Source organism: Columba livia, chromosome 26 (genome assembly GCF_036013475.1).
Source record: "Columba livia isolate bColLiv1 breed racing homer chromosome 26, bColLiv1.pat.W.v2, whole genome shotgun sequence".
Classification (NCBI taxonomy): Eukaryota; Metazoa; Chordata; class Aves; order Columbiformes; family Columbidae; genus Columba; species Columba livia.
The window spans coordinates 5,816,388-5,840,114 of record NC_088627.1 but is presented as its reverse complement, the minus strand read 5'-3'; the positions used below and the strand labels follow the sequence as shown (position 1 = coordinate 5,840,114).

Here is a 23,727-nt window from a genome sequence, read left to right as displayed (position 1 = left end):
TGTGCATACATGGATGTGCATACATGGATGTGCATACATGGATGTCTATGGATGTGCATGGATGGATGTGCATGGATGGATGTGTATACATGGATGTGTATGAATGTGTATACATGGATGTGTGTATATGAAGCTCAAGGACCTTCTCTTCTGGAGATGTTTTCAGCCACTGTCCACTGTTACGGGACAGAAACATCTCCAACCTCATCAATGTTAGAAGTGACGTTTGGACAACATCCTCCCGTCCTTAGGAATTCTTCCTCACTCGCAGAACTGCCTCTTCCCTTCCGAATAACACGTAGGGAAGGGATGATGTTTAATCCTTCACCTCCCTCTGGTTGTCACGTTTCATTTCATTGTTCGCTCTGTGCAATCTCAGCTTTGCTGGATGCACCACAGGAGCATCCTGGATGGGAACTTGGCTTCAACTTGATGTCTAAGCCAGGCCTAGTTCTATTATTGCTGGGAGGATGTTGGTTTATTCTTCGTGTTTGTGGTGCAGGGAGGTGATGGGTCCTGGTCTGTGAAGAGGAGCCACGTGATGGATGGAGCTGAGCGGCTGCAGGTGGGTCCAGGGAGGCCTTGGACCAAGTTGGGTGAGCTCTGCAACAGCAAAGAGAAAAGAGACGATGCCTTTAGGGACCGAAAGGCCTGTGTGTCCTTAAACCTTGTTCCTGTAACCTGATGACAGCTGAACAGAATCCCAGTTCAAGTTGGATGCAGAGAACTTGAAAACAATTTCGTACATCCATCTGTGCAACGCGAGGGCTACTCGAGTTTGCCAAAGCGAGTAGATGGGACTGATCCAAAAGAACAGGTGAAAAAAGGCTTCAGAGAAAAGAGTTTTGTGGGTGAGGAGGATGAGGTGGTGAGCCAGGCCTTGAATCACAGACACGGAAAAGAACCACCCTGTGGTTCGCGCTTAAGGTGTCAGTGGGGGAGAAATTTGGAGCCAGTGTGGAAACTATGGACAATAACTGTTCACTTACACGTTTGCAGATCTTTGCTGCCTGTGGCAAACCAGACACGATGAATACAAGAAAGGTCAAGAGGTGCAGAACCACCTCCTGAGGGGTGTTCAGAAGCTGCCTTTGTGACCTGGGACAGAAGGGGGTCTCAGCTCAGCCAAAAGTCAGTTTTCTTAGACAAATATTTAACCGGAGGAACGTTTATAGGACTTCAATGAGCTCCACCCTGGGAGCAGCCACTGAAGCTAGTGGCTCCTAAAATGTATTTAAAATCTATTGAATGGAGCTGCTGGAAATGCATCCAGCTGTTCAGTCGAAGGGAATAAACTAGACAGAAGGAAAAGAGCGTTAAAGTGTGGTGCCCAGGGCCCCTTACAAAGCGATGTACGTGGTTATAGTGATGGGGGCTCGGGTGTTAATTGCACCTGTGTATTGCAAAAATACCACATCACCAACATGTAAAAAGAGAAGAGTTTTTATTGGTTATATACTGCAGAGCTGACAGCATTCGAGTCAGGAGAGACATGCAGATAAGGGTGTGTGTTTCATTTGGCATGCAGAATAAGGAGGTTGAGCACCATCTGTATCCTGGGGAGGAATGAGCTGGTTTCCCTCTATGCGCGTGTCGAGAGGGCGAACAGTGCTGAGAGCTCTAAGAGTTTTAGGGAAATAGGCAATACTGGAAAATTGGCTTAACTTGGATGAGTCTGTGAATTTCTTGCATTATTTGTCTTCTATTCCTTGCATTACTTGTCTTCTAACTAAGCTGCCCCAGCCCAAATATATGTCTGCATAATACAAAAAAAAATAGATTTTTGTCTTAAAAATACATTCCGTGCAGCCTGGAGCGTTCCCTCCCAAGGCAGGAGAGAGATCCTTTGGGTCCTTCGGTTACCGACCATCTGCAAACAATGGCTTCGTGTTTCATCGCGTACGGAGCTTTGCCCGCCCCGTGATGTGCAAGAGATGATGTCGACTGTGCTGGAGGTGACACCGCCGTGACTATTGCTTCAGTCCGGAGCCAGGACGTTGCCCACGTGTCTCTTGAAGCACCAAGGACCAGCAGCTCCGTTTCCTCTGTACACTAAATACATTTACAGCTTTGGAATTACTCACCGCTCGGCCTCGCAGCGTCATCAAGCCCGCTGGAAAGCCCGTTATATTTATATGCTAAAATTACAACCACTTCAATGATGGCAATATTTACACATAGATTCTATTTTACAGCCGTTCAAAAATGTGCAATTTGAGTCAAACACATCGTGTTTCCTGAAGTCATTGCTATAAGTTCAATAATACAATCAGCTCCTATTGCACTCGTGGGTAGAGGACGTGGCCCCTTTCGGTTTTTAAGGAGGGTTTTCTTTCTCAGTTGTGGTGAAAACAACCCGGTGTAGCCACCGAGTGACATCCGTGTTCACTTTTTAACAAGTAGTGAGAGTTCAAGGTAAAATATTGAACAAAGGACCGAGGCAGCTGGAAAAAGGAGAAATGATGCTGATTCCACCACCTGAGGAGCCGTGGGGTTGTGGTGTCGGTCGAAAAGCTGATGGGGAAGCCGAGTTTTAGTTTGGATTTTGAGTTTAAAAGCTTCTCCCATTACACTTCACGGTCATTCATCCCCTTGCCGTGTTGTGAACTGGTAACAGCAGGTGATATAATTTATTTTAATATAATTTAAGATTATTTGAGCTGCCACTTAGTACTAACTTAAAAGCATTATCTTTTTATCTCGTTAAGCAAATTGATGCTTACACATAGCATGAAATATAAAAGAATAAAATGAAGAGTTAAAAATAGAAATTTGGGAAACCATCTAAAAGCTGCAGAAGAAAATGCTTTTTTCTCAAAAATAATTTTTCCCTTCCTCCAAACAACAACAAAAAAAATCACCTAATTAAAACACTTTTATATAAATGTTTTCATAGATATTTTCCAACCAGCTGTTTTGGTTTGTTTGATTCATTTGCCTCTCAGAATAGAGGCGGGTAATTCCCAGATGTGTGGGTGTGGACAGACAGACAGACAGACAGACAGACGGTGGCTGCTGTGGGGGGTGAGATGTGGGGCTGAGCGTGGGCAGCACCGTCCCTGTGCCTGTGGGTGTGGAGCAGCCTCTGCCCGCCCCTGGGTCCCACACGTGGGGATGTGCTGCTCCACAAAGGGCGACAGACCGAGATCATGTCCACCCTATTTTTGGAAGGAACAAGGACATCCCGCTTGTCTGCAGAGTGGGATGGACACGAAGCTTCAGGTGAAGTCAGGAGGAGGTTTCGCTGCCGCTGGTTCAGCTCAGACGGTGATGAGCAGGTCATGCAAAGCTTGTCATGGAGACTGACAGCGATAAGGAAAAAACTGCTGCTTACAACATTTTCTGCTCTGCTTAATGTGTAAATCAACCAGGGGGGTGGTTTCATCCTGCCTAGACAAAGAGGGTGTGAAGAACATGGGCACTGAGATAACCACAACCAAAGCCAACAAGAAGAATGCAAACGCTCCCTAGGAACTGGCAGAGCCTGACAGAGCTTGACAGAGCCCAACAAAGCCTGACAGGGCTCGACAAAGTCCAGCAGGGCCCAACTAAGACTGACATGGCCTGAGAAAGCCTGACAAAGCCCAACAGAGCCCAACAGACCCTGACAAGGCCCGACAGGGGCTGTCCTGGGCTGGTGGGCTGTAGTCACAGGGATCATGTCTAAATGCAAGTGATCAGCAAGCAGTTCTCTCTTGTCCAGGGAGTACCATCGTCCAGAGTGGCTACAGTTTCCATATGGAGACAGACCTGTTGTCCTACGGAGATTGCAGGTACAGAGATGAGAAGTGGGAGTCCCCTGAGCAAAGTCTCTGCAGCTGCCTCTTCAGCAACGAATGAAGAAAAAGAATTAACTGGGAAAGCTCCTGTACCTTGCAAATCGCATTAGGAAACTGGCTTCAGCCTCTGGAGAGGGTACAAACAGGTGTGACACCCGTGAGCGTGGTACCATCCCACCTCGTGCTCCACTGTGCAGCGTGTTGGTTGAGTGGAAGGGAACACAGCTCATCTCCGAGATGTCCGGCAGGCACGGGAAGGACCCTGCAAGACACAAATCCACAGGCTCGCAGACTGGCCAGGACCTGCAGCTGCCTCTGGCAGCGCTTTTGCTCCGGGGAAGAGCATCACAATTGCCTTAGGGAGCTGGGTACAGGAGTCTGCTTCTGGCCAGCTGAATATAACTGTGTGACACCTCTCGGTGACCACCCAGAGCATCGCTGTGATGTCCCCTTCCTCAGCTACCAACAGGGACAACATCAGTTTGCCACCCTCTGCTGCAAACACCACCTGTCCCTACATGCCCATCAGCCACGACTGTCGCCCTCTGGGCTCTTAGTTTTGTGCAGCTCCACCAAGAGGAGCGACTCTCTAGGGCTCTCGGCTGCCCTACAAGCTTAGAACATAAAAATAAGGTAGAATAATTTACCAAGGCGATACAGTGGACACTGCAAAACCTCTTAAAAGGTTTACCCGCATTTGGACAAGTTCTCTGAATTACGTTACTGGGAGGTCAGTTCAGATACTGGATTCTTGCACTGTAACTCTTTTCCGGATGGCCCTTGAACTCACGTACCTGCTCGTCCGCCTGCAGACCCAGCGGGGCGTGGGGGTTGGATTCGGGGTCCGGCAGCTCCGTTTTCACCGCTGCTCTTCTCCCTGGCGTGTCCACCTGCGAGAGGTGCTCAGAAGAGCCGGACTGTTTTCTTCTGGAACTGGGCACAGCATCTTTGCCTTCATCCTGCGCAAAGGAAAACAGAGGGCTGTAAGTCGTGACTACGAAGGGGCCTGGCATAGTACTGGGTTTTTAGTCCTGGCTTTGCAGTGGGAGGTGCTGACTTGAGGCTCTTTCACAAAGGCCACCAGGCCAGCTCTGGCATGTCCTCACTCATGTGCTATCTCATGAAGAGTTTAGTGACTGAAGCAGTTTCTTAACAATATTAACTCTGAGTTTTAACCACCGCAGCAACCTGAATCTCCCATCTTCTTGGCAATGAGGATGCGATGTGGCCGTTTTCTGCACTGTTCTCCTGTTTTGGCATCTAAATGTCACTTTTAAACTTGGTAATCGTCTTGAATGTTTGCAGCGACATTTACGGATCCTACCCTGGGACTCAGATGCCTTAGGGCGGGCTGGGGCACCCGTGTCTTCTCCTGAGCAGCAGCTGGGTGAACAGGGGTCCCACTGGGACCTCCACCCAACTGCGGGCTAGAGATAACCAGGCTGCTCATTAAAGTGAGGTGGTAATTTTAATTTAATGAATGGCATTAATGGACCCAGATAATGCAGCAAGAGATGGGCACCTCTGTATTTCTCATCTAGTCGTTGTCTTTGGAGACGAGGCCACTGGATGGGCACATGGGTGCTCCATCCCCTTGGGCCTCTGACAGTGTCAGTCCTGTCTCTGCTGCCAAGCAGCACGAATTTATGACTCTCAGCCCAGACATGTGGTCTCCAAGAGGTGACGGCACCCCAAAGGACAACCAGCTGGTCATCAACAAGCTGCTCTGACCCCCACGATTCACACAAAACTGAACGGAACCTTTGGAGAAGTCACTGAGGTCCAAGGGAAGATGACAACAGTGATGTGCTGTTGCTGGCCGCTTAAGTAGAACCTTACGTGGAGTCAGCAAGGGTGAAACGGTGATGGATGAACTTTCTCCTAAGCAGAGAAGGAATGAAAGGCGGCAGAGCCCTGGATGCTGCCAGGGAGACTCTTTTCCATGAGATCCCTCCACTCTAAGGTACGCACACCCCACCCAGAGCGTTCCGTGGAGGAGAGGAAGATGTACTTCAGCAAAACCAGCACAAGCACAAGCCAAGCACATTTCCCATACAGGATTCTTAGGGCAAGCTCAGGCTTTGGACAGCAGAGCTGGGAAGAGGTGACAGCGAAGCCTTCACAGAAAAGCCAAATGAGCAGTTACCATAGGCTGCTGTCGAGCTTTTTGCCAGAGAAACGGCTGCATCTTCAACCAAAACACAAATCCCAGCAGAAACAGACGGCCTGTGATGTGATGCACAGTATAAGATGATACACTTCAGAGGCAGATTCCTTTTATTTTTTACTGAGAGCCTATGCAATAATTTGCGCTGTCCAAATACATGAGATGTGGTGTATCACCTGTGCACCTGCAGCCTTTCAGACCTGCAGACACGGGGGAGTTGGACACGAGGAACAGGTTCTTCACCCAGAGGGTGCTGGACACTGAACCGGCTCCCCGGGGATGCTGTGATCTGTCCAGGAGGTGCCTGGGAAGTATTTCCAGAGCAGAATCCAGCTCTGGGCTCCGGTTTCACGTGGAGCTCTTACCAAAGGAGCTTTATCTCCACAGCTGCTGTTAAGAGCTACAGTTCTACCTGAGGCACAACCCTATTAAAATCAGCTTGTTTCCTCGTTTTTTCATTACTACGCCAAGCTGACGGTGACACGCAACGCTGCTCTAAAAAGCAAACCACGTCCTACGTAACCTGTGAGTTCTTCTCCCATCTCGGCAAGAACAAACACTACTATATAGTTATTCATATGGTGTTCCGAGACCTGAGCAGATGGATCTCACTTCAACAAGTCTAAATTGGGTACCACACACACGAGATGCTCCACTGAAGACGGCGCGATCCGGGGGAGGGCAGCGCTTCGGAAATAAACTGCAAGGATTTCAAATCAGGCAACTCTCAACTGAAAACTAAGGATTTTAACACGGGATACTTACGGGCAGCGCGTTGCGGTGCCAAGCAGAACCTGCCGTGGGATCACTGGCGCAGCTCCGGCGTGTGAGCAGCTCGGATGCACTTAAGTTACTTTTGGTCCTTCGGGCCCCCAGTCCGGGGGTGCTGCAGGAATCGGCCGCGCTCCTCGCTGGGCTCTGCTCCACCGAGTTCGTTCTTGCGCTGCTCCTTTCCATTTCGGAGAGGTCCACTGAGGACCTACACGTGTTTGTAGCACTGGAAACTGCGCTTTTGGTTGGAGAGTCCTCCAGGGAATGTAAGCCTTGTCTCGTCCTCCAGGAGCTCCTCACAGTGACATGTTTCGTGTCGGATGAAGCTGCATCCGAAGCTCCATGGCTCTTCCAGCTGATTGTCTCCGCAAGCAGCTCGCTGCTCCGCTCCGCCAGCTCGGAAGTCTTTATCACAATGCTGCTCCTGGAGATCACTGTCTCCGCTTTACTCCTCGGCGCCGCCTCTCCAGTTCTGTCTGTCTCGGATAATTTCAGAGCACTTCTATTAATTGAGATCTCAAAAGGTGTGGGGTGATTGTTTGTTATCGGCGAAGGCTCATTTGGAGCGACTCTGATGTTGCTGGTGCTAACGTGCCGTTCCTTCGCTGATGTATCGGCGCTGCTCCGTGGAGCTGTTGGCTCAGAAGGGAAGATTGTGATGCTGCTTGTCATTTTATTTGTTACCGTTTTAAAAACAGACTTCTGCCTTTCTGCATCAGCCTCAGGAACAGTCCCTCCCATCACTGCCTTCATATCCTTTTCAACAATCGCAGGTTTAATAACAGCTTTTGATCTCAGAGCTTCTCTTGGGCTGAACGACCTTCTGGATTTAAATCCTCCAGTGCTGGCATCAGATGGTTTTATACACTTGGTGGAGTCTTCATCATTTGCAGTGTTTCTGTCATTTTCAAAAAGCGATGCTCTAAAAACTCCCCTGGAATTCGAGAACTGCTTGGAACTGACTTTCTTCCTTGTCTCAAAATCTGACTGAGCGGTTATTTTTTTGCTGCTTTCTGATTCTTCATCTGAATTTGGTTTTTCATCGTTACTCTGGATGGTTTTGGAGTCTGTCTTTAAGCCAGAATTTACATGATTCACTGCTGAACACTCCTCCATGCCTTCTTTATCGAGACCTGTGAGGATCTGCAGAATGTCCTCCTGACTTCTGGAGCGATGCGAACGCTTCGTTAACGTCGAAGTCTTCGCGCTTTCGAGTGACGCGTCTGCGGATTCTTTTTCCTGGGAGATTATTGCTCTTTTCGCCCTCCCCTCCGAGGGCTGTCTGTGCGACGCCACTAGCGCCTTCACAGTTTCTGCTTTAGAGAGGTGGAACTGGCCGGCCGAAGCGGCGCCGTTGGGACAGCCGTGGCTCCCCCGGGCCAGCAGCGCGTCCCCCGCGCACTCACCCACTTCTCCCTGACCTGTTTTCAGCTTCAAAGAAGCCGCCGATTCTCCTTTACCTGACTTTTCATCCGGTGTCTCGGCACCGCTCGGGCAGTTGCCGCGGAAGCCCTGGGACGGCTTTTCAGCCTTGGATCTCAGGCCCGGGTCACCGATGGATTTGGAAGGCGCTTTCCACGATTTCTGCTCCTGTGCGGCGGGAGGATACCGGCTGAGGACGGACGGCTGCTCTTTGGGCCTCCTCCCCTCGCTCTGTGCGACGCCACCAGAAGAAAAAGTGGAAACTAAAGATTTCTCTTCCAGTCTTTTTGTATCTGTGTCCAACAGGGCAGATGCACCAGACGCTCTTCCTGCTTTTCTGTTCGTTAAGCTCGGACTGGGCACCTGCTTAACCCCATGGCTGTAGCTGTCGTTACTGACACAGAAATCTCTGTTCCTCGCCCTGTCCCGGCGCTGCTGTGGCGAGACCTCCCGCGGCTTGTGCTTGGCCAACTCGGCCGTGACACCCCTGTATTTGGGCCTGTCGTGCTTTCCCCTGCTGGAAAAGTTCGTATCTTCATTTTCGACCTCTCCATTCTCCAGATCTTTCTGTTTCTTTATTTGCATTTTTATTTCTTCTAGCTGACCCGCTAAGAGTTTGTTTTTATTCTGTTCGCTCAAGTAACTGTCTTGCAGGTCGTTGTTCTTGGCTCTCATTTTTTTAAGTTCTTCTTCTAAAGATTCGAAACGTTTGATCTGAGTTTTAAGCTTCTCGATTTCTTGGGTGAGATCTTTCACTTTGTTGTCTTCCTGATTTTTATTCTTTTGATTTTCTGATTTATTCCTGGTCTCATTTTCTACATGCTTCAGGTAATCCACGCTTCCCTTCCTCCTGGTCTCCTTAGAGGGCAACGCAGAAGTCAAGTCGTCTTCAATTCTCAAATCGTTTCTGTCCAGGAGATTATTTGATGACCTTTCTAGCAAGTTGGATGCATTTCTAGTTTGATCTGCCCTTTTTAGTTTATTGTTCTGTTCTAGTTTCTGCGTTAGCTCCTGGATTATTTTTTCATTCTGCTTTTCTCTTTCATTAAAATGTTTTCTTTCTGTGATAAAGCTCAGCGCCAAGGACTTTAGTTTTTCTAACTCGCCTGTTAAGCTCTGCTCGGTTTTATCCAGCCTGTCCTCAGATGCTTCCAGTTCTTTCACTTTCACCCTAAGTACTTCTAATTCTGTAGATATCTTTTTGGTCAGGTTCTTCTCTTCGTTGAGGCTCAGACACAGCTGCGTGCAGTCGTTCTTGCTCCTCCCAAACGCCTCCTCCAGCTTCTCCAGCTCCGCCATCCTCCTCTGGAGATGTTCGATTTGTGACTTCAGCTCTCGGGTGAGACCCTCTTCCTCCTCAAGCTTCTCTTTCATCAACCGGCAAAGCTCTTCAGCCTTCCTTATCTCCTCATCCTTGCCCTCGATCTTCAGCACCCTTTTCCTTAGGGCCTCGACGTCGGCCAGCATGCTGGAGTTGCTGCCCTCGGCCTGAATTACCTTGTCCTGGAGATCGAGCAGTTCGTCCTCCGCTTTCTGCAGGTTTTTGGTGGCTTCCTCCAGCTCATCGAGGCGGCGGCTGAGGCTCTGCAGTTTGAATCGCAGGTGCCGGTTTGAGGTCTCCTTGTAGCTTGTCAATTCTGCCATGTTTCTGTTTTTATTCCTTTTGGGTGAAAGGTGCGGTCTTTAACACCTCGTGTGTTCCCGGTACGTTCCCGTTGCTTTGAACGGAAACGATCTCACCCTGAAAGAAAAAAAAAATGCTTAAAATCAATATAAGAGCTCAGAATAGAAATATTCTCGCTGTATAAATTAGAATATAAACATAAATATATAATAAATATATTTATTTATATAAATCCCAGAATCCCAGAGTGTCAGGGGCTGGAAGGGCCCTGGAAAGCTCATCCAGTGCAATCCCCCATGGAGCAGGAACACCCAGATGAGGTTACACAGGAAGGTGTCCAGGCGGGTTGGAATGTCTGCACAGAAGGAGACTCCACAACCCCCTGGGCAGCCTGGGCCAGGCTCTGCCACCCTCACCCCCAACAAGTTCCTTGTCATCTTTAAGTGGAATTTCCTGTGTTCCAGTTTGCACCCATTGCCCCTTGTCCTGTCACTGGTTGTCACCAGAAGAGCCTGGCTCCATCCTCCTGACACTCCCCCTTTCCATCTTGATCCCCAGGAATGAGTCCCCCCTCAGTCTCCTCTCCTCCACGCTAAATAACCACACAGCAGACTCTTGTCAGTCAGAAGATGCCTGTCCTGGTTTTGTTGAAAACAAGTTTCTCTTTTGGTGAATTTGCCTGTCAGCTCAAGCTTCATATCAGCTGCATTTTCCTGGAGAACCAGACCCATGTGTTGGTAACACAGCAATGGAATGTGAGGTTATGGATGAGCACGGATGGACATCTGGAGAGAGGGGCAACGAGAAACCGGTGACCAGAAACCGACCAACGAGTGTAACATCCCATTCACGTGATACTTCAGATAAAAGTGCGAGAGCACGAGGATCTCGTCCCTTTTCCCTATGGCGACATTAGCAGAGGAGCTTCCGAGTCGTCCCTGCGAACCGAGGCCAGTGACAGACTGAATCCAGCTCCGGTTGGCTGCAGAGTCCAGTCCAGGACTTCGGGTGCTGGCTCTGCAGTTGCCGGGACTTTCAAGATTGGTTTTGTATATTTTGTATTATTTTCTCTGTTTTTATCAGTAGCATTAGTAAAACATTGTTAATGTTTCCAACTCTCTTCTCTCTGTCCTTCTTTCCCTCGCCTGTGCTGAGTGGGAAGGGGGAGAGGGAGAGACTGAAGGGGGAAGGTGGGTGAGAGGGGGTTAACAATCCATCTGCCACAGTTTATTGTCACTCCGCAATCTAAACCCTTGTCAACACCTTAGAGGTGAAGAACCATAAACGAGACCTGGAAAACAGAAAATGCAACTGCCAGCTGTTGATGGGCATTGAGGAAGGGTGAACCCCATCACCGTCCCTGGAGGGGTGTAAAAGGAGTTTAAACAAGGTTCTTAGGGACATGGGTTAGTGCCAGAGTCAGCCCAGGTTATGGTTGGACTCGATGATCCTGAGCTCACCGGTCATGAAGAGCAGAAGAGAGACCTTGGAACTGAGTCACTGATCTCTGTGGTTGTCAGAGGCTGCTCAGAGGAGAACATGATTTAGAGGAACACACGCAAACATTTGAACGAAGCAGAAAATTGAACTCAGCCATTAATTGCATGAATGAATGACTAGTGGTGTTCTCCAGGGGCTGATGATGGTTTAATGTCTTTATTAACAACAGAGATGATGGGATGAAGCCAGTTCGTGGATGATACTGGACTGGGAGGTGGGGCTTGGTCCAGCTGAGGCCAGTATCTAGTGCAGTGCCCCAGGGGTCAGTGCTGGGGCCGGTATTATTCAATATATTCATCAATGACTTGGATGAGGGAATAGAGTGACTGTCAGCAAGTTTGCTGATGACACCAAGCTGGGAGGAGTGGTGACACTGGAAGCTGTGCTGCCATCAGAGACCTGGACAGGCTGGAGAGCTGGGCAGGTAAAAATTGAATGACATAGAACAAGAGAAAGTGTAGAGTCTTGAATCTGGGCAGGAACAACCCCAGGTTCCAGTGTAAGCTGGGGAATGACCTGTTAGAGAGCAGTGTAGGGGAAAGGGACCTGGGGGTCCTGGGGACAGCAGGGTGACCATGAGCTAGCACTGGGCCCTTGTGGCCAGGAAGGCCAATGGTACCTGTGGTGGGTTAGAAGGGGGTGGTCAGTAGGTCAGAGAGGTTCTCCTGCCCCTCTGCTCTGCCCTGGGGAGACCACACCTGGAATATTGTGTCCAGTTGTGGCCCCTCAGTTCCAGCAGGACAGGGAACTGCTGCAGAGAGTCCAGCGCAGCCACCAAGATGCTGAAGGGAGTGGAGCATCTCCCGTGTGAGGAAAGGCTGAGGGAGCTGGGGCTCTGGAGCTGGACAAGAGGAGACTGAGGGGGGACTCATTCATGGGGATCAATATGGAAAGGGGGAGTGTCAGGAGGATGGAGCCAGGCTCTTCTGGTGACAACCAGGGACAGGACAAGGGGCAATGGGTGCAAACTGGAACACAGGAGGTTCCACTTAAATATGAGAAGAAACTTGTTGGGGTGAGGGTGTCAGAGCCTGGCCCAGGCTGCCCAGGGGGTTGTGGAGTCTCCTTCTGTGCAGACATTCCAACCCGCCTGGACACCTTCCTGTGTAACCTCATCTGGGTGTTCCTGCTCCATGGGGGGATTGCACTGCATGAGCTTTCCAGGGCCCTTCAACCCCTGACATTCTGGGATGCTGTGGGAAGCGTGGCTGATAAAAAAGAGGCTCAATCTAATTAGCTGAAGAAGGAGACGTAAAGCAACATCTACAAACAAGTATGTTGAAAGTATCCATGAGGAGTCTTCTAGCAGGAGGCCCTTTAACTTTTGGCATAGTCAGAACTAACCCCAGTGCTTGAAAACAATCTAAACTGATCAGTATTACAAATAAAGTGCACATTTGTAACATTGAGGGGAATCGGCCAGTATTAAATATTATCTTAGACACAGTGGCTGATTAAGCTCAGACCAGAGACCACCAGGGGTAGTTCTAACATCAGTTACTCCGGCTGGTCATGACTGTTCTTCTCCAGTCTGTCACCGGGATCAGATCAGACGGGATGGTGCAGGATTCTAACACCTGGCTCACTGATAAAGCGAGATCAAAGACGCTGAAGGGCCGTATCCTGGAAACACTTGAAAAAAATGCCCTTCCGATGAGACACGTAGGAAGCCCGGGGAATCTCAAACCATCTGTTATTCAAGGCAAATATTGAGGCGAAATGTGTGGCCACTAAACACCCAAAGGGAGAAAAGATTTTTGTCTGTTCTAAGAGGTTCTTAATTAGAGCACATTAAGCCAAAAGCCAGTTTCACAAGAGAAAAACATGGCACAGAATTCAAAGTAGTAACTTACTAACAAACACTTCAGAATTTACCAGCATTCACTATTTAAATGACTCATTCTGATTCTCCTTTTCTGCATGGATGTCATTGAGTTTTCTGGTCTTCCTCAACAAGTGCATGCACATCCTAACTTTATTCATATTTATCATTATCAGTTGCATCCTCCCTGTTTAATACAGGTTGCGTTTCAGGGCTATTGTGACTTTGCGTGGTTTTGGCCGTGGCATCCTGTGAGTTCAGTATCTGGCAGATTCATAACTCTCCATCACTCTCTATGTTCTTAAATGTATTATTTTTCCTGGACACACAGTTTTATTCACCAATATCCACAGTTTTACAGAAACAGCAACTTTTTATTAATTTCTTCTTCTGCTCTAGAAGTTGTAGGGGAGGCGACTGTTCATGCGTACACCTGGAACCGCTCCCTGCACCTCCCCAAACGTTAGGCTGAGCTTAGATCCTCCCTGTTCTATTTTCTGCTAAATCACTGCTCAGAATACCTGTGGGAACCATATTTTCGCACCGAGCACAGCGTTTGCGCACACCTGGGGAAACGGAGCCTCAGGCAACGTGGTCTTAATTAAAGGGCTTCTGGCGTCGCACACGTGTGCGAGGGAGCGTGAACGCGTCGTGCTCGAACGCGGTGACGCTGCTGACAGTTAGCGCTGGTATCGGAGCTCAGCGCAGCGACAGCACCAGCGGGATCCTGCTCCCCTGCCCCACGGTGGAACCCAGCATCCTTCATTTGGAAAGCAAAATTTTTCTGCCATTTGTATAGAGGAAGGACGTGGGTGTCACAAATTGCAGCAGATGAGGACACTGGGGCCAGACTCTCGGCTAAAGGGAGAAGGAAAGTTTTTCTTAATTTGATTTTACCTTATACGAGCTCCTTCCAGCATCTGGGTCTCAATCCCACGCGATGCTGCGTAGTCGTGGGAACAGGAGAAAAATACTCCAGGAAAAAAAAAAAGGGTAGAAAGCAAGATATCCAGACTAAATAAGAGCCACTATGCGTCACCAACCCAACATGCCACCTGCAGGCTCATAACCATATCTTGGGGCACCTGAAGAAACACAGATGATGTGTTTAGCGGGGAAAGGGACACCCTGGCCCCACTGAACACAGGGGCAAAATGCCAAGTGACTTTTAGGGATGTCTGTATTTTCGGGGGGCGAATGGTCTCAGCAATGTCTGTATCTCACGGGAGAGGAAATTCTCAAAGTTAGAACCAGCTCGACAATCTGGAAGCGGTTTGAGTATTGACTAACGCAACGCTAAACTAGAGACACGTGAAATGATGAGACAGCGGCCAAAAATAACCACAGTGGCTGCGATGTTCAAGGAGACTAAAACAAAGACACCGAAGGGCATCTGCAGCAAGGTGGGACACTGCAGCAGGCTCTGCAGATGGTCACCGAGTCACGCCGACCCTATACCAACACTCCATCACCCACCAGACCCCTCAGCGTTGCTCCTGGCGTTACAAACGGAACTGAAGCTCTTGATCAGAAATGGATCGATGCCTTTAAATCCCCTCAGCACGCTACTCCTATCTGCCAGGTATCAAAAAATGTCTTGTACATACAGTGGACAAGTTACCTATTTGACAAGCTCCACTTTTCAAGAAAAATGCCCCATCCTGCACTGCAATCAAAGCTGAGGACGACAACGTTCTCCTTGGCCTCGGTGTCCCATGCTGCAACTTGCACCATCCTCAGGACCAGATTTCACTGTCATGTTTGATTTCACAAACACTATAGCGAGTCGCAAACTTGGCAGCGTCCTGCGGATGGCATGGGAAAAGCAGCCCCTGCTCAGTGCTGCCTTTGTAATGTTGAATATTCACCCCTCCATCTCTCCCTCTCTCCCAACTACTGCTCAGTCCTCAGTGCTGTGGGTTTCTGGCTTGTCCATCTCAGATGTGGGTTCATAAAGTGGCAACAAGACAAATACAAAGAAGAAAAATCTCTCAAGGTTGTACATCCAGGCACAGGGACCCGCTCTGAGCTCAGCAAGTCTCTGAGCCAGAACCCTGAGGTTGTCAGAATCCCCCCCTGTCCATATTCTCCTTCCTGGGACTCCATTTCCAGCCGTTGCTGGAGATGGGATACAGGGTAGATAAACCTTTGCTCTCATCCAGCAGAGCTCTCATCATTTTCTTGGGTTCTTGTCTTGTCCCATCTCAAACACCAATGAATTTCAAGTACTCATAACCAGCTCCGAATCCTTTTGCTCATTGGGCATAGGCAACTTTAACCTTCACATTCTTCCTCTTACTGGGGCACCGATACGTCCCTGTTGGCATTAAAATTACAGAGCATTGAACATTCCTCCTTCAAAAGCCCTCCCAAAAAAATGAGCTCACGGACCCGGCCACACGTAAAACTGGTTATTCTTGCAACTTTCTTCCTGGAGGAACTCAAGCAATGGTATTTGTAAGTTTGAAAACTTACATGCTCTGACAAAAACACAAGTTCCTTCGCTTGTGTTGCGGTTTGGATTCCTACACTTGGCCCTCGTCAGGGAAACAACAGATGACGTTCAGTGTAGATCAGCATTAAGTTACAGACACGGGGAAAAAACCACCCTAACTTTATATGTAAAACAACAAGCTTTCAGCTTACTGCAACCGTTGAGGAAAATACAAGCTCATTGTTCTACAGTGGGCAAAAACCAAGTCTAAGAGTATGAGTTACTAGGAAATAATCTGCTGCCAGCTAGAAAAGATACGCAATAAAGATGGTCAAGAGTACGATTCCTGCAGAGGAAACCACTGACAAACGAGAACTGTTTAAGCTGGAAATAATAAATTATTCAGGAGGAATGTGACAGATCTATAAAATTACGAGTAGTCTGGAGAAGAGGGATATGATAAAATGTTGGCTGTCCCTGCGGTCGCAGTGAACAAGGAGAGATGCTGCTCCTCATGACATGCGGATAAGCGGCTGGACTCTGTGGTGCTAAAAGTTTCCATGGGCAAACAGATAAAGTAACACCAGAGATGTCTTCTGAGGGTTAGTAAATCCACAGAAGCCACTTCCAGCTCTGTGCCACAAGGGGCCAGAGGCTGGGAGAGCACACAGGAACTACTTACCACAGGTTCTCCCTGTTGTTACCCTACAGCTCTGTTCTTAGCCACTGCAAAAATACTGGGCTAGATACACTTGTGGTCTGACCCAGGAAAAACGGGCTTGGGTAGGAAAGTCAAGCCCAGCCTATAATCACAAAAGGAGGAAAAGATCTGTCCTTCTAGATCCTGAAACCAGGATTATGACCGAGATGGAAACCACGGATGGTGGCTCCTCACGGTCAGGTCTCTGCCCTCTCTGGCAGGCCAGGCAAAGCAGCAGCTGCGCTTCACTTTACGACTTGCACCAGGTGCAAAAACCTCGGATCCCACCTTGCACAAGAGCGTGGCTTAACAGTAAAGGCTGAAGAACAGGCTCGTCTCATCCGCACGTCAGCCTCCAGCGCCGAGCAAAGAAGCCAAAGCAAACCCAGCACCCAGGTCTGCTGGTGAATCTTCTGCTCCTCAAGCTGACACACAAGGTGACACCAGCGACCTGGTCCCGTTCTTGGTGGTTTAAATACCAAGAGGACCGTGCATGGCCAGACAACTCGAGCTCTGCGCTTGCTTCTGTGTAGTTTAGCATTTAAGAAGAGCTCTGACTCCACACTTGGAGGCCCTGCAAGGAGGCAGCAACACATCATTTCACCAAGGGTCTTGTGTCACAACCCAAGACAAGACTGTCAACAGATTATTTAACAACCTCATTTGCCTTTTTTTATTTCCTAAAGTAGGTAGTTTGGTGCCAGTCTCAATGAACAAGACCCTGTTCTTCCTCAAGAGCAACACCTAATCCCGCTCGCTAGCCTAAACTCTGATTAAAGGAGACTGATCCCAGGTTAGGGAGGTTCTCATTTCTACAACCAAGCCGAAGGCAGAGTCTGAAGTATGAAAAACGTAAGTTTGTGAAAAATGTAGAAAGAATTTGGACATACAATTTATAGCCGCACCAGTAATTACTTTAACCCTTGTTAAAATGAGTAACGCGGAATAGCTGAAGAAGCAGAAGACATAAGGTATTTTGACCTGAATTAAAAATGATACTTCAGATTTTAAACAAATGCCTGAAATTTAATTTTTCATGAATCTTTACTAATAGCCCTTCAACACAATAATCCTCAGCAGACGTCTAGGACTAATTACTCTGATAAAATTCAATATTCAAGCACAAGCCTAGTTTTAACCACTCTCTTGTATATCCACTTTATAAACCGTCAGCATTGCTATCCACCCACCGAACACAACAGCCCTTCATCTACAAAGAAACATTATCTCCAAAATCCCCCAAACTGGTAGAAGTCCTCGAGTCCCCGGGAAGTTGCTTTTGGTGGGGGGAACCCTCTTCAGGGGACGCTGCTGTTTCCTTTGGCTCATCTGTGAGAAGCCTGACACCCGACGCAGCCTCCCCGATGCAAATTCAACATTTGCCCTGCTCAGTGCTGATGCAGAAGGTGAAACTGCATTTCCTCCCGCACCCCCTGCAGCTTCAGAATATATCTATTTTGTTCACTAGCAAATGCAAAGCCATATAAAAGGAGGGATTCGGGAGCTTGTGTGACTCTCTCAAATATGATTTCTTCGATGAAGACTCCAACAGAAGCCTTTTGTGCTCGGTTTATCGCTGAAAATACCCTCAGGTAACAAAAAAGTAAATAAAACAACTTTTATGAGCAGATCACAGCCTGGATCTTTGCAGGAATAAGAGAGCACGCTTCTAGCTGTGGGGACTTACACACACCAACCTCTAAATTAACGCTCCATGGACAAGGGGAGGCTCTGAAACAAGCTGCCAGGATGGCGTTATGACACTACGCAGACCTAAGCCTAAACCTAAGCCTGCTCTGAGGGGAGACTCAGTGCTCTTCACAGGTTAGGGGTCCAAGGTCTGGTCACCACCAGCTTCAAAGTTCATCCAGCTCCCAGCAGCATCTTGTCCGCAGAGCGTGAAAGGATCAGAGAAGCCAACCCAACTCGTTGCTATAACGGGAAAACTGTTCTAAATTCGCAGCTTCATGCTGCTAGAAAACCATCAATATTGAAATACCCTATAGACAAAGTTCTATGGGCTGCCTGCATTTAAATCCACTGGTATCTAACGGACAACAAACAACAGGTAACTCTGGACAGAAGACAGACAAATTCAAGACACTAATAAGGAAATCTGCAGGCATTAATTTATCCACATCCCATCCTAGAGGATGATCAGAGCCAAGATGGCACAGGCTTTTCTCACAGTGCATTTAAGAAGCAGGGAGTGAAAAATAAGGCACAAGTGGCAGCAGAGGGTCTCGCTCCAACACTTTTCCAGGGCACGGCTGGCTCCCCTCGCTCCCCCACGTTGTTATTTACATCCTTTCTCCCCTTGTGCTCCCCGGACTGCGGAAGGAAGGATGTTTCACAGGAAGGAAGGACTTGGCTGTACTGAGATGGGACCGCGCTGCGTCTCCCACCGGGATGTTTCTTTCTACAGAGGAGGGGAGGAGTGGGAAACCTACATTTTCTGTCTCATCTCAGTTGCCACTGAGGGCGTGAAGTTAACACCAGGCGTCACAGGAATGACCTGAGGCTGGAACAGCTCTGCTGGGGACAGGCCGAGAGCGTTGGGGTGTTCAGCTGGAGAAGAGAACCTCTGGGGAGACCTTAGTGCGGCCTTTCTGTGCTTAAAAGAAAGATGGGGCCAGACTTTTTAGCAGGGCCTGTTGTGACAGGACAAGGGGTGATGGTTTAAACTAAAGGAGGGAGGTTCAGGCTGGACATGAGGAGGAATTGTTGCCCTGAGGGTGGTGAGAGCCTGGCCCAGGTTGGCCAGAGAGGGGGTGGATGAACCATCCCTGGAGACATCCCAGGCCAGGCTGGACGGGGCTCTGAGCACCCTGAACTAGTTAAAGAAAGATCCACCCAACTCTCACGACACTCCAGATCCCACCTCCCCAGTGCTGAGCGCAAGAGAAATGCCCTGTTCCAAACTGTGCCTCTCGTTGCTACACTCTGCCCAGTGAAAAAAAACACCTAAGGACAACATGCCGAGAATTTAAGAGCAGTTTATAATACACTACAGCCAAATCTCACAGAGAAGCACCAACACCCACATGTCAGACGGGATACCTTTATGCTAAGACATTAATCACACTCAACAACACTAAAAACAACCCCAAACGGTAGCTATATGAACAGCAGAGGGAGAAGCTTCATCAGGTTTTCTTGACTGCCCCAAGTTCACATTCTCACCACTAGCAGTTATTTATCATCACACAGGAATTATCCTTCTCCAGTAAAAACAGATATATCCCCAAATGATTCACACTACCTGAGGAATTAGTGTTTTTTCAGCTCTGTTCCAGATCCTAGGTCAGGAATCTCCTATTCCAGTGGATTCCACTAAGATATCGCATGTAACGACAAGTTCTTGAAGCGGTTTCATCAGATTTTTCCCTCTAAGGTAACCCGCTGCACTCCCACGTGAGCACGGGCACCTTAAAGGCACAAGCAGCTCCGAGTGCTGCAGTGAAATCAGATGATCAGCGCCAGCCCGGAGCTGCTGCAGCCGCTCAGCTTCGCAAACACGACCTGCAGTTTCCAAACCAACCCAACCGGGAAGCCGCAACCCGGCGCCGCAGCTTAAAACCCAGATAATGCGTATAAAAGCAATTAATAGAAAAGGAATTTTTAAGGATGAGCACAGAAACAAAGCCTGATGGATTCTGCTGCAGCACTGCAGCAAAATCTGCATGCACGCTCGCTACGTGTCGCAGCAGAACCTGCACAACCCTGCACGACCTTCAGCTGTTTTACCTTCCTGTGGAAACAAAGGAAAACACGACAAGCCACGTACAAGGTAAAGAGAAACGCGCTTGAGGTGCAGCCTGACACATGAGCCCCAAGCTTCGGGGTTTTGTAACATTAACCACCAAAGGCAGGGCTGAGAAAGCCTCAGTTCTCACCTCCTCCCGCCGCTCCGCTTTCTCAGAGGGCACGTCCAGGGATGTGCATCTGGTCTTGGGCACAACACTGTTTGCAGGGTGTCCAAATGAAATCTGTCCTGCTGCTTCCGAGCCAAACAATCACAAATCCAACCAGGGAACACGGGTTTTCACGGCAAAACAATCTTATTTATATTCACAGACACCCCACCAACCATCAAGTTTTGCCAAAAATGGCTTAAGTTAATGAGTTAATCTGATACTAAGTGAGGTTTGATACTACGGCCCGGGCTGTGCAGCAGGTCAAACTATGACTTAATCTATGACTTAAAAACCATTTAGCCAAGTAAATTCAGAACTATCAATGTTTCTATGCAGGGGCTAGTCCAGATTTTAACCAATTTAAATCACTAAAGCCTACACTCTTCCCTTTGTGCCCTGAAGGTGCAAAAGCACCCCAGGCTCCTCCCAAACCAGAGCATTCTGCCGGCCCAAGTTCAGTACAGCTGATCAGACCCCAGACCATACAGCTCAGAAGTTACTTTGAGGAGAAGATATTTGAGGTTTGCCCAATCCAGCCAAATGGGCCCAAAATCATTGGGACTGAATAAATACAGGCACTTTTCCACTGAAGTCCCCGAAATGTGTGGTCTGTGCTCCTGCTGCCCAAACCTGTACTTTGGCAGCTTCGTTCCCAGGCGAATAAATGACCCGTTTTGTTCTTGGGCCTCTTGGTGTGGATCCTCACAGGTCCCATCAGCAGCAGAGCTCGTCCAGCTCTCACGGCAAAAGGCAGCAAAGCAGGCTGGTTATTAAGCATAACATTAAAACCCGTATTTTTCTAAACACCCTCTTTCCTCCCAGACATTCACCTTCCTGGATTGTGTTTCTATGAGAATGCAAACCTTAAATTTGCTGTAGAACCCCTGCAAGAAAGCACCGAAACGGTCTCAGCTCTGTTTTACGGGGAAGGAAACAGAAACCGCCTGTACGCAGCATTTATTTAGCACTCAGGTGAGGCTGCTCGTTGCACCTGCGTATCTCACCCCACCCTGGTGGGGGTTAAAGAGCACAGGGCGCCTTACAACCCCTTATCTGCCGAGATTAGGGCCAAAACCCACCAAAACCTACCAAGACAAAGGCAGAGGCGCAAAAAGATCAAGGCCTGAACAGCCACGTTTTGGCGGCTGACACCCAATGCCCCCCAAGTACATGAAAACACTCGTGTTTTCTACTCCACATGTGCAGATTTAAACACTACCCAAGACAAAAAGCCTGCATGACAGGCCTTAGACTTGTGAAAATAATGTGGTCTAACACTCTAAGGCACACTGGGACTTTAAACGTCACCGTTTCTGGTAAAAGCCACATTTGAGAGTATTCAGCAAGGGCTATTGTTGATTACACTGCCTCACATTAAGCAAATAAATTCAGTAATTTATTCTCAGTTGGGCCAAGTTTTCAGAGCACAGAGGAGGCCGGAGGGCGGGTGAAGAGCCCACGTTGCCATCACTTACTATGACTTCCTAGAAAGTAGAAATCAGTCAGATTGCTCTGTGCTGGAGAGAAGAAACTTTACCATTTATAGGATCATGGGGAAGCCGAGGCCGAAGGGCTTCCCAGACGAGAACAGAGGCACCGGGGTTAGTTAACAGGGCTCTTGAACCCCACCGCACGCATCAAAAGTCCTGATTAGTCGGGACAGTCACTTTAACTCATGTTTAATTGGTTTCGAGCCTTCAGAGGTAGCATCAGAAGAAAACAAAAATGCAGATTGCCGATGGAAGCGCAGTCGCCAAGGACAACAACCAAATGCCCGGTGTCCGCTCGCTGTGCGCGCCGGCACACGGGACACCCGGCAAAGCCGAGCTCAAGAAATTAAGAAATTTTATTAAGAGAAAAAGAAAGGTTTTGCAACGCTCCAGCAATTGATCCCCTCACGACGGGGGAGCAAAGATGGGTAAAGTCATTCAGAAAGGCATCGGAAAAGCTTTTTCGCAGTCCCTTCCAATCCCTGTGATAATTATATGATAAATGTGGGTGGGCTGGGGAAAGAAAGGGCGACTCAGAAAAAAAAAGTAGGCGACAGGAAAGGGAGTATGTGGCTGTAGCAAGGAAAAAAAAAAAAAGGTTATTCACAGGAACCCCATGCTTTTAGTGCCTGGAAACCTCCAAAATCTCAACGCCAGGGCCGGTTCCAGCCCTTCCCGCGGGCAGCCCGGCCCGGATCGTGCCCTTCCCGGGCGGGCCCTCGGCCGCTCTCCCGTCAGGAAAGCGGCTGTTCCGGTCCCGTCGGAAGGAACCCGACGGCGGCTCCATTTCCGAGCGGGAGCCGAGGCCCCAAGCGGACGCCGCAGGGGCCGGGGGGTGGGAGAGCCCCGTCCGCCGCCTCCGCACCGCGGGCGACCCGCGGAGACAAAGCGGATGCCTCAAATTCCTTCCCCGCCTCGCCGGTCTTGGCGGGGCTGCCGCACCCCCGCCCGCACCCCCGGCGCCCACCTCTGCCTTACCTGGGCGGCGGAGCGGCCGCGCTGCCCTCCCTCCCTTCCCGCGCTGCGCTCCAGCCCGGGCTTGGGCACCGCAGCCCGCGGGGGCTCCGGGCTCGGGCGGCGGGTGCGGGCGCTGACAATGAGGGGAGGGGAACGCGGTACCGGGCGGTGCTTGACGTCAACGGCAGCGGGCGGGGGCTGCCGGGCTCCGCGGGGCCCTCCCCCGGCCCTGCGAGAGGGCGGGGCGGGAGCGGCCGCCATTTTTGGGGGGAGCGGGTCGGGAACCTCGTGCGAGCGCCTTCGGAACAGGCTCGGGAGGGCGGCGGGGGGGCCGGGCGGGGGCGAGCCTGACACCCCCTCCCTGAAGAAGTTTTTCCCAATATTCAACTGAACCTCCCCTGGCGCAACTTGAGGCCGTTTCCTCTGCTCCTGGCGCTTGTTCCTGGGGAGCAGAGCCCGACCCCCCTGGCTCCAAGCTCCTTTCAGGCAGTTCAGAGATCAGAAGGTCTCCCCTCAGCTCCTGTTCTCCAGCTGAACCCCCCAGGTCCCTCAGTCTCCATCACACTTGTGCTCCAGCCCCTCACCAGCTCCATTCCCTCCTCTGCACTCTTTTAGTCCCTCAATGTCCTTCCTATGGTGAGGGGCCCAAAACTGATCCCAGGATTCCAGGTCTGGCCTCACCAGTGCTGAGTGCAGTGGCACAATCACTTCTCTGGTCCTGCTGGCCACACTGTTCCTGACACAAGCCAGGATGCTCTTGGCCACCTGGGCACACGCTGGCTCATGTTCAGCCGCTGGCACCAACACCCCCAGGTCCTTTTCCCTTTCCAGCCGCTCTTCCCCAGCCTGGAGCGTCCATGGGGTTGTTGTGACCCAAGCGCAGGACCCGGCACTTGGCCTTGTTGAACCTCAGACAACTGGGCTCAGCCCATCGATCCAGCTGGTCCAGATCCCTCTGTGTGGCCATCCTAACCTCCAGCAGATCAACACTCCCACCCAGCCTGGTGTCATCTGCAGACTGACTGAGGGTGCACTCGATCCGCTCGTCCAGATCTTGGATAAAGAGACTAAACAGAACTGGCCCAGTACGGAGCCCTGGGGACACCGCTCGTGACGGGCCAACAGCTGCACTGGGCTCCGTTCA

General features: G+C 49.7%; 1 protein-coding gene across 2 annotated transcripts; it reads right to left on the bottom strand.

Moving 5' to 3' along the window:
* Positions 1-1,427: 1,427 nt before the first annotated feature.
* Positions 1,428-22,742, bottom strand: LUZP1 (leucine zipper protein 1). Of its 2 annotated transcripts, none has more exons than XM_065041581.1 (4): positions 22,605-22,742; positions 6,712-9,880; positions 4,574-4,738; positions 1,428-4,041 (listed from the first exon to the last, which is right to left on the bottom strand). In XM_065041581.1, the coding sequence occupies exons 2-4, from the start codon at positions 9,781-9,783 to the stop codon at positions 4,006-4,008; spliced, it is 3,273 nt and encodes a 1,090-aa protein (XP_064897653.1). In that variant the 5' UTR covers positions 9,784-9,880; positions 22,605-22,742; the 3' UTR covers positions 1,428-4,005. The 2 variants fall into 2 exon arrangements, with proteins under 2 accessions (XP_064897653.1, XP_064897654.1); XM_065041582.1 differs by lacking the exon at positions 22,605-22,742 and adding an exon at positions 19,482-19,590.
* Positions 22,743-23,727: the final 985 nt, after the last annotated feature.

Excerpts from the sequence above, each read along its gene's own strand:
- LUZP1 (XM_065041581.1), bottom strand. The coding sequence starts at position 9,783 with ATGGCAGAATTGACAAGCTACAAGGAGACCTCAAACCGGCACCTGCGA. Across the intron at positions 4,739-6,711 it reads GGCACCGCAACGCGCTGCCC|GATGAAGGCAAAGATGCTGT; the intron begins GTAAGTATCCCG and ends TCCTTTGCGCAG. Across the intron at positions 4,042-4,573 it reads GTCTGCAGGCGGACGAGCAG|GGTCCTTCCCGTGCCTGCCG; the intron begins GTACGTGAGTTC and ends TGTGTCTTGCAG.